A 9941-nucleotide genomic window follows, 5' to 3' on the forward strand; every position below is an offset into this window, starting at 1 on the left:
AAGGCCGTGGAGCGCGAGCAGGAGCGCGTCAAGTCGGCGGGGGCCTGGATCATCCACCCGTACAGCGACTTCAGGTACCGCCTCCGGGAGGGCCGGTCGGCGCGAGGGGGCCCGGGGAGCCGGGCGCGCGGGGGCCGTCCTTGGAGCGCCTGGGGAGGGCGGGGCGGCGCGCCCGGCCGGTGACCTCGGGGCTCCTCGGTGACCTCGGGCGTGTCCAGGACCCGCCCCGGAGTGACCCCGGCGCGCGAGGCTCCGCCTCTGGGGGGCTCCCGGGGTGACCCCGGAGCGCCCCCCTCCCACGCACCCCGACATCCTCCGCCCTGCGGCGCGGCGGGTGGGGTGGGCCGCAGGGCCAGGGTCTGAGCGCCGAGGGGCGCAGAGGACGAATAGAGGGGAACGTGGGCCCCAGAGAGGCGGCGGAGCGGGAGGGAGGAGGAACGAAGGGCGCCCGGGAAGGACGCGCCCGAGGGAGGCCGGGGGAGAGGGGGTTAAGCGGCTCCCACGGCGTCCACCCGCGCCCCGCCTGCGAGGAGGCGCGTCCGGAGCCGCGGGCCTGGAAAGCGTGCGTGTCCCCAAGCTGTGTCTCCAGGAGCCGCTCCACCCGAGCCGCGGGCGGTGCGCGCATGTGGCGGTGGGTGTGTAGATGCCGCTGTGGATCCAGCCGGCTAATGCGTGGAAGGCTCGGAGCAGGGCCGGCGCGGGGCCACCGCCGCCGAGGTTTGCGGTCCTGGTTCCTGGGCTGTGCGGGCTGTGGCCGGAGAGTGAGACCGGCGCGTGTCCCCGTGGGCTGTGTGTGAAGGGGCGCGTGACGGCGGCGGGGTTCCCGGGGCGCAAGCCTGTGGCTGGGGAGGCGTGTCTCCAGGGGTGTGTCTGCGTGGTGGTCGCGGGCGTGTGTCTGCGTGGTGGTCTCGGGCGTGTGCGCCCCGGGTGGGTTTATCTTGGTGGGACGTGTGGTTCGTGTGTGTTGGGATCAGGTGGCGGGCGTGCGTTGTGCGCCCGGGGCCGGTGTGCACCGGTGGGCAGTAGCGTGAGCCGTAGGCAGGTCTCACACGCGCGACCGTGGACGACTGCGTGTGTGTTTGTCCACGAGTGGGATGTGAGGTGGGTTGTGGAGGGTGTAGGTGGAGGGTGTAGATGGGGCCCGCCGGGCCACCGAGGCCGGGCGCGGTTTCAGCACCACGGACAGCGCGCCGGGCCTGGGAAGGCTGCGGTTTTCCCGCCTGTCTCTGCTCCTCCAGGCCTGGGCGCCCCGGAACGGCCCCCATGGATCCTGGACCCCCAGAACTGGGCAGGGAGGCTGTGGGGATCTCTCTTCCCTTGACTTCTCTGCACCCCTAGTGATTGGCTGGAGAAACTGAGGCCTGGGGCACACACAGCCTGGACAGAGCCTGGAAGAAGGCCCTGGAATCCTCCTCCCACCCCAGGTCTTCCAGAGAGGAGAATACAGCTTTGACCAGAAGCCTGGATTTCGAGACAGGCCAGGGGTGGGAGGAGCCCCAAAACCCCCAGAGGGGCTGTGTCCAGCGCCCCCCACCCCGCCTCCGTGCCCCACCAGGAGAGCTTGGTCAGCATCTGGGTTCTGGCCTGTGAAATGCGGACAGTGAGCAGGAAGGACTGGATTTCCAGGGCTGCTGGTCGGCCTGGCCCCACGTCCAGGCGGGCAGTGGCACCCCCTGGCCGGAGAGGGACGTGGTGGGGAGGGAGCTGCAGAAAGCGCCCACTCCCCTTCGTCCCCTCCAGCATGACTGCCGACACAGATGGGTGCACCACAGTGCAAGGGCTGGCAGGTGGAGGCCCACGTCATCCACTCCCTCCCCTGGGCAGCTCCAGTGACCTCTGGCTGCAGAGGGGCAGTCGGTGTCCTGGGGGCAGGTGGGCTGATGGCTGATCCCGGCGCTTGGTGGGAAGGCTGGTAGGAGGAGTGAAGCCCCCTCATCCTTCCACCCGCCTTGACCACAGTCGCCTGGAGGCCTGGGCAGGCTGTGGCCCCGCTCTGCGCTCTGAGGTATTGAGGGCTCAGAGGCCCCGTGTGTGGGCGAAGTGCGGTGTCACCCAGGCAGACGAGTGTTGAAGTGGAACTGAGCAGGCAGGGAATGGGGTTAGCGGGGCCTGTCTTCAGGACTAGGGGAGCTACGGCAGTCAGATTTTAAAAAAGGATTTTGATGTTGCCAGGCTGGGTGCACGCGGCCCCTACGACCCTCCCCAGGCTTGGGACCTGTGCCCCTTTTTGACTGCCCTGAATCAGTGTGGAAAAAGACCCCCAGGAATATCTCAAAAGCTCCCTATGCCCCCGCTGGGCTAGGGGCTGTTGGAAACATCTCTGAGAATTAATTTAATAATATTAATTATTGTAAGGGCGAAGAGGGTGCTGTTGCTAACCCGTTTTAGCCAGGAGGAAAGAGAGGCCCAGAGAAGTCATTTGGTTGGAGACACACAGCTACTGAGGGCTGGATCTGGGATTCTGTCTGCACAGCACAGCCCAGGTGTCCACACTCCTGATGGGCAGGGAGCCAGCCTCTGCCTAGGTCCCAGGCAGACCGAGGGGAGGAAGAAGGCATTCTGGGGGTGCCTAGGGGTGGGTGGTGGGTGATATCTGTGTGAATATTAATTTTTAATTTTTAATTTTTTTTGAGACGGAGTCTCGCTCTATCGCCCAGGCTGGAGTGCAGTGGTGTGATCTTGGCTCACCACAACCTCCGCCTCCCGGGTTCAAGGGATTCTCCCACCTTTGCCTCCCCAGTAGCTGGGATTACAGGCGCCCGCCACCATGCCCAGCTAATTTTTGTATTTTTAGTAGAGAAGGGGTTTCACCATCTTGGCCAGGATGGTCTCAAACTCCTGACCTCAGGTGATCCTCCTGCCTCGGCCTTTCAAAGTGCTGGAATTACAGGCGTGAGCCACCGCACCCGGCCTGTGAATATTAATTTTTTGAAGCCATGTATGCAGTGGTGGGAGGGGCCTTTCTGTGTCTGCCTTTTCACATTTGCCCTTTCTCCTCACAACCTGGTGGTGTAGTAACTGTTCCTGCTGGAGCTGTATCTGCAGTGAAATTTAAGAGGAAGAAGGAGGGGCAGCTCCTGCCCCAGCCCCCAGGTCCCCGCACAGAGGCCAGCAGCGTCCCCCTCCCTTGAACTCCCCTTGTCTCTTGCCAGTGGACCTCATCCCGGGAAATTGGCCCGAGCCGCCTGGCACCAGGAAGGGGATCATTAGTGTTTGGTGATCCGGAACCGCCCCGACTCGGCTGGGCTGAGGAGGTGTGGAGGATGCAGGGGAGCCCTGGACGGGAGGAGGCGGAGGCGTTTGAGGTGGCCGGGCGGTGATGGGAATGTGTGCAGAATGGTGGCCTAGCCGAGGGAAGAGCCAGGAGCGGAGCTGGGCACGGAGCCGGGCCAGGAGGTAGCATCGTGGAGCATCTGGGGGCCGGACCCTGCTGTGGAGAGTGTTTTGGGGCAGCTCACAGCAAGCGAAGGGGCCTCTACGTTTGCAACTGACTCAGGAATCAGGCCCCAGCTGGCTTCAGGCCCAAGGCCTCCTGTGCCTGGCTGGGTGTCTTGGCTCCTCACTGGGCCCCTCTGCCTCAGTTCCCCCAAATGCAAGGTGGGGGTGGTATGAGGGAGAGGGCTGTCTCCATCACGCCCAAGTCTGCCTTGCTCCTGTGCTCGGAAGTGGCCTCTTACACGCCCCTCGTCCCAGCTCCCATATACAGCAGGCGCCACATATTTGCTGAGTTTGCTGAGGGACAGAGCGGGGTCCTGGGCAGACGTGGGTCCGGATTTCAGCTCTCAGGCTGGGCAGTTGGCCCCTTCGGAAGTGCAGTTGGTGCCAGGGCTGGGTGTCTCACGCCTGTGATCCCAGCGCTTTGGGAGGCCGAGGCAGGTGGATCACCTGAGGTAAAGAGTTTGAGAACAGCCTGGCCAACATGGTGAAACCTCGTCTCTACTAAAAATACACAAATTAGCCGGGCGTGGTGACGGGTGCCTGTAATCCCAGCTAATCGGGAGGCTGAGGCAGGAGAATCGCTTGAACCCAGGAGGCGGAGGTTACAGTGAGCCGAGACCGTGCCATGACACTCCAGCCCGGATGACAGAGTGGGACTTGGTCTCAAAAAGAAAAAAAAAAAAAAAAAAGTGCAGTTGGGTCATTCATGAAGCCTCTGGGGCTGTGGAGGTATCTAGACCAGGCCCGATGTCTGGAAGTCCCCAGAGGCGTGCCGGACGCTTCCCTGCTGTGCTCCTGGAAAAGCAGGTTCAAGGACCCAAGTTCAAGGTTTTGAGTTCCGAGGTTCAAGCTGCCGTCTTTGTAGGTGATTCCGGTTCGTGCCTGAATTGGAACAGGCGTGAAAACCAAGGAAGGAAGGGGTTTGGCCTCGTGGAGCCCCAGAGCTGCGGCAGGGTCTTCTGCGCCTCCCGGAGCAAAATTAGTTTAAAAATAAGTATAGTTCAGGCCGGGCGCGGTGGCTCAAGCCTGTAATCCCAGCACTTTGGGAGGCCGAGACGGGCGGATCACGAGGTCAGGAGATCGAGACCATCCTGGCTAACACGGTGAAACCCCGTCTCTACTAAAAAATACAAAAAAACTAGCCGGGCGAGGTGGCAGGCCCCTGTATTCCCAGCTACTCGGGAGGTTGAGGCAGGAGAATGGCGTGAACCCGGGAGGCGGAGCTTGCAGTGAGCTGAGATCTGGCCACTGCACTCCAGCCTGGGTGACAGAGCAAGACTCCGTCTCAAAAAAAAAAAAAAAGTATAGTTCATCCCTACTCCCTTCACCCCAACTGCTGCTGATTCTAAAGGCCACACAGGTCCACTTGGGAAAGCCTGAGTTGTGCAAAGGAGGGTGTCTCTGCAGGAGCAGGGCTGGGGCTGGAGGGCGTCTCTGCAGGAGGGGTCTGGGGCTGGAGGGCGTCTCGGCAGGAGAGGGGCTGGGGCTGGTGGGGACACGGAGGCCCAGGGAGGGACAGTCTGAAGGGGTTGCGTTCTCCCAGGCTTGCTGTCATCCACTCCCCGCCCCCGGTGTACCCAGGGGCTGGGCAGGCCTGGCAGGGTGGAGACGGGGGCAGATCCGAGGTTTGTGCCCTGGGAGCTCTGGGGGGCACAGGGCAGGTGTCGGGTGGAGAGAGGCTGGCAGCTTCCTGACTGCCCTCGGTCCAGCTGCAGGGCTAAGTGCCCAGTGGCCGGCCTGCAGTCTCCTGCTGCTGATTTTCAGGTCCGTGTTCCTGAGTTAGCTTCAGCTGGGGAGGCCCCGTGTGAGGGGAGACCGACGAGATGCTCCCCAAAGCCAGGTTCTGTTATGTCCCCAAGAGGACCGTCCGGGGAGGGGCTGCTCCAAGACCCACCAGGACAGGCGGCCCCCGGGCCCCGCCCCAGATGGCTGAGCGGGTCAGTGGGAGATCAGCCTGGGGGTGCAGCTCTGCAAATCCACAGTGATGAAACCGTGCATTAGGGCCTGGGAATAAACCCCCCATTATCCCGGTGAGGGGGGATGGCTCCGGGGGCGGGGTGGGGCGAGGCGAGGCGAGGGTTTCTCTGGCTCCGGTCATGGGAGGAAGGCCCAGCCTGTGCAGGATGGTGGGGTGTGCACGAACCCATATCCCAGGTGGCAGAGTTGACACCCAGGGCCTGCCCTCTGGTCTGCGTGGAGGGGTCAGGGACTGGGGTGGCCAAGACCTCCCCACTCTCTTCAGGGCCTTCCCTATGTTCCCTGCTCGAAAAAAGACATCTTTGTCCAGGCACTGTGGCTCATGCCTATAATCCTAGCACTTTGAGAGGCAGAGGCGGGAGGATTGCTTGAGCCCAGGAGTTCCAGACCAGCATGGGTAACATAGCAAGACCCCCCCCCCCCCATTCTCTACAAAAAGTGAAAAAATTAGCCAGGCGTGGTGGTGTGCACCTGTAGTTCCAGATACTCTGGAGGCTGAGGCAGGAGGATCACCTGAGCCCAGGAGGTGGAGGCTGCAGTGAGCCATGATCGGTACCACTGCACTCCGGCCTGGGCAACAGAGTAGGGCCCTGTCTCAAAAACATTAAAAAATCCCTAAAAACCCACATCTTCAAGGCCCCTTTATCAGCCCCCAACTCGCTTGGGTCAGGCCCTGCCTCACNCTACAAAAGTGAAAAAATTAGCCAGGCGTGGTGGTGTGCACCTGTAGTTCCAGATACTCTGGAGGCTGAGGCAGGAGGATCACCTGAGCCCAGGAGGTGGAGGCTGCAGTGAGCCATGATCGGTACCACTGCACTCCGGCCTGGGCAACAGAGTAGGGCCCTGTCTCAAAACATTAAAAAATCCCTAAAACCCACATCTTCAAGGCCCCTTTATCAGCCCCCAACTCGCTTGGGTCAGGCCCTGCCTCACCCCCACGCCCCACGGTTCAGCCTCACACCCAAACAGCACTGGCCGCCTCACTCCTGCCAGATGCCCCCCTGCTCCCTTTCTGGCCTCCTGGCTGCCAGCATGGGCTTCTCCAGACGTCGGTCCTTCTTTCCTTGTCACCTCTACCTCCCTGGCTCCAGCCCTCCCCGTCATGTCCGCCCACGTCCCCCCGTCCGAGTCCCCAGCCCGAGGCCGCCCACCCGCCTTGAAGGGAACCCGGGGCATCAGCCTCCACACCTGCTTCCCTTCTTCAGGCGCTGCCCTCCCCTCACCATCTCATCCACACGCCACCTCCGAGAAGCCCTCCCGCCCGCCCGGAGCTGATGGGTCCCCCAGGTCGGTCTCCCTGTGGCACCCCCCAAGGCATCCCATGTGTCTGTCTTGGGGTTGGGCCTGTGGTCATCGTGTGCCCCAGCGCCCGGCGGCACAGCTCTGTAAACGTCTGCCCCGTCTTGGGGTCACCCGGGAACCTGAGATCTACCCCCCGTAGCAGCTCCCTTTCTTAATCCCTGACACCTGCCACAGATCTGCCCGTGAGTCCACAGCTGAGAGCTCTCTCCTAATCCGCCCACCCGAGGCTCTCCCTTAATCACCGACCTCCGGCCCCTAATCCTCTCCCGGATTTGCCCCATCTGTAAATCCTTGATGGCCTCGGGCCGAGGCTGGGCTCCTGCAGGGAGGGCCCGGCTGCCCTCGCCCGTTCCCCAACCTGGGACTCAGGCTGCAGCAGGGGCTGAAGGTCCCCTGGGCCGGCCCTCCCCTGGGGTCCAAGGGGCTGAGGGTCCTGGGCCTTCCATTGCCAGGAGACCTGGGGGCCTTGTGGGGTTTGGGAGCCGGGTCAGAGGCCTCGTCTCCCGAGCTTCATCCAGTCCTAGAGAGACGGGACCCTGCAGCGGTTTTGGGAACTTCCAGGGGGAAGAACCCTGAGCTCAGGACAGGCGAGTGACGCGTGGTCTGTCTGGGTTCCCGTCCCACTGTTTCGCTTATGGCCGGAAGAGCCTCAGTTTCCCTGTCTGAACCGAGAGAGAGAGGCCGGGCGGCTGCTGGAGTTGGGCTGAGCTCACATTGGTGTCAGGTGCCGAAGGCCCCACTGAAGCCCCTGTGAGTGGGAGGGATCTGAGGCTTCCTCCAGCCCCCCAGGCGTGAGAGCTGAGGCCAGAAGGTCTCCCCGGCGACCCAGCCTCATCCCCGGCCTCTGGAGCTGGTCTCCCTCCCTGCCTGCGAGGGCCGAGCTGGACCAAGTGGCAGGAACCCCCACATTTCCGAGGAAGGGGCCCTTGTAGAGGCCTCTCTGTTACCTGTTGGGGATGGGTTTTAAGTACAGGATTTAATGGTGGTCCCTGACATTCCTGTGACAGCTGAGGGGGGCCTGTCCGTGTTCAGCACTGGGGTTGGGAAAGGAGGGCACAGGGTGCCCGGGGGCTGCTGGTGCCCGCCTGCATCCCTATGGTGGCTGGATGGGGAAGGGGCTGCCAGACGCTCCTGCACAGAGTGTGAGGGGGAGTTAGGGGGGGCTTTGGGCTTTCCTCCCGCCCCAGGTCCTCTCTCTGGGGTCCTGTCTCCTGCAGCTGGCTCCCCCTCCCCAGGGCGAGAGGCAAGAGAGTCTCCCAACGTCACTCGTTCTAGTGCTGGGCAAGGAGAGGGCTGGGGTGCACCAGCAGGGATGGGGGCGCCCTGCAGGGCTCTGGGGTCCCCTCTGCCCCAGGCCTTGGTTTCCCCTTGGTAGGGGACATGTGTGGACGCCCTTCCTCCTTCTGACCTCTGGCTGCTGACAATGAGGGTTGTGGCCCCAAGCCCTGCTTGGAGGCATTGCAGTTGGAACGGGCAGGCCCAGCCCCACGAGAGACCCTCAGGGTGGCCACCCAACCTGTGCCTTCTCCTAGGCCCCTCTGCTCCAACCCCTGTAATCCCCGGGAATTTACTGCCCTGCTGGGCGAGATGGGCTGAGGAGTCCTTTCCCTGGGACACAGCAGCAGAAGGCTCAAGACAAGAGGACAGTCCTGGGGTCTCATCCTGCAGCCCCACTTACATCAGAGGGGAGGTGTGGTCCCTGCCCCCAGCCCACCCCGAGAATAAAGGGGAGAACGTCTGTTAATTGTCACCTGGAAAGGAGGCCCTTATGTTACATGGCCGTTTAAAACCAGGTCCCCCGTGGTGGTTTCCAGGTCCCCCTTGGCGGTTTCTAGGTCCTCCTGGTGATTTCTAGGTCCCCTTGGAGCTCTCTGGAGTTTCTCCCTGCTCCTGGTGGGGGAGATTTCTAGGTCCTGTGGCCGTCTCAACTGATTTTTCTGCTTGTTTTGTCCCAAGGCTGGTGCTTGAAGGTGGGAGGCAGTTCTCAATCCAGAGGGTGAGGCTGGGACGGAGCGGCAGGGAGCCAGCGGCAGGCAGGTGGCATCCCCTCAGCCCACTCGTTGCTGGGGTGCTGGGGGTCTCGTTGAGCAGATGCGTCAGATTGGGGGCCTGAGCCCTCACGCCCTGTCTAGATTCAGGGAAAGGAAGGCCTTAAATTTCAAGTCATTTAGTCATTTGATTTCACCCTTCAAGCTTGTGAGGGGCCCTCCCCACCTCAAGATCAAGTCAGCTTTTTTTTTTTTTAGACAGAGTCTCACTCTGTCACCCAGGTTGGAGTGCAGTGGTGCAATTTTGGCTCACTGCAGCCTCGGCTTCATGGGCTCAAGGGATCCTCCTACCTCAGCCTCCCAAGTAGCTGGGGCCATAGGTGCCCGCCACCACGCTGGCTAATTTTTGTATTTTTTTGTAGAGATGGGATCTCACTGTCTTGCTCAGGCTGGACCTGAACTCCTGAATTTCTGTGATCCTTTAGTCTTGGCCTCCCAAGGTGCTGACGTTAGAGGCACGAGCCCCTCACCATCCTTTCCTTTTTCTTTTTTTTTTTTTTTTTGAGACGGAGTTTCGCTCTTGTTGCCCAGGCTGGAGTAATAGCTCACTGCACTGTCCACCTCCTGGGTTCAAGCGATTCTCCTGCCTCAGCCTCCCAAGTAGCTGGGATTACAGGCATCCACCACCAGGCCCGGCTAATTTTTTGTATTTTTAGTAGAGATGGGGTTTCACCATGTTGGTCAGGCTGGTCTCGAACTCCCGACCTCAGGTGATCCACCCACCTCGGCCTCCCAAAGTGCTGGAATTATAGACGTGAGCCACTGCGCCAGGCTTTTTTTTTTTTTTTTTTTTTTTTTTTTTTTTGAGATGGAGTCTCACTCTGTCGCCCAGGCTGGAGTGCAGTGGCCGAATCTCAGCTCACTGCAAGCTCCGCCTGCCAGGTTCGTGCCATTCTCCTGCCTCAGCCTCCTGAGTAGCTGGGACTGCAGGCGCCCGCCACCACACACACACAAATAATTTTTGTGTTTTTTGTTTTGTTTTGTTTTTTGTTTTATTGAGACGGAGTCTTGCTCTGTCGCCCAGGCTGGAGTGCAGTGGCGCGATCTCGGCTCACTGCAAGCTCCGCCTCCCGGGTTTACGCCATTCTCCTGCCTCAGCCTCCCGAGTAGCTGGGACTACAGACGCCCGCCCCATCGCCCGCCCGGCTGATTTTTTGTATATTTAGTAGAGACGGG

At 61.5% G+C, this 9941-nt stretch overlaps 1 protein-coding gene across 1 annotated transcript in view; it reads left to right on the top strand.

Moving 5' to 3' along the window:
* The window catches only part of HCN2 (hyperpolarization activated cyclic nucleotide gated potassium and sodium channel 2), a 38813-nt gene that overhangs the window by 4584 nt on the left and 24288 nt on the right, over positions 1-9941 (top strand). Inside the window, exon 2 of the mRNA XM_017885625.1 lies at positions 4-74. Coding sequence (XP_017741114.1) covers positions 4-74 — 71 coding nt within the window. The remainder of the gene's footprint in view (positions 1-3; positions 75-9941) is intronic.

Source organism: Rhinopithecus bieti, unplaced genomic scaffold (genome assembly GCF_001698545.2).
Source record: "Rhinopithecus bieti isolate Rb0 unplaced genomic scaffold, ASM169854v2 scaffold_15283, whole genome shotgun sequence".
NCBI classification, from domain to species: domain Eukaryota; kingdom Metazoa; phylum Chordata; class Mammalia; order Primates; family Cercopithecidae; genus Rhinopithecus; species Rhinopithecus bieti.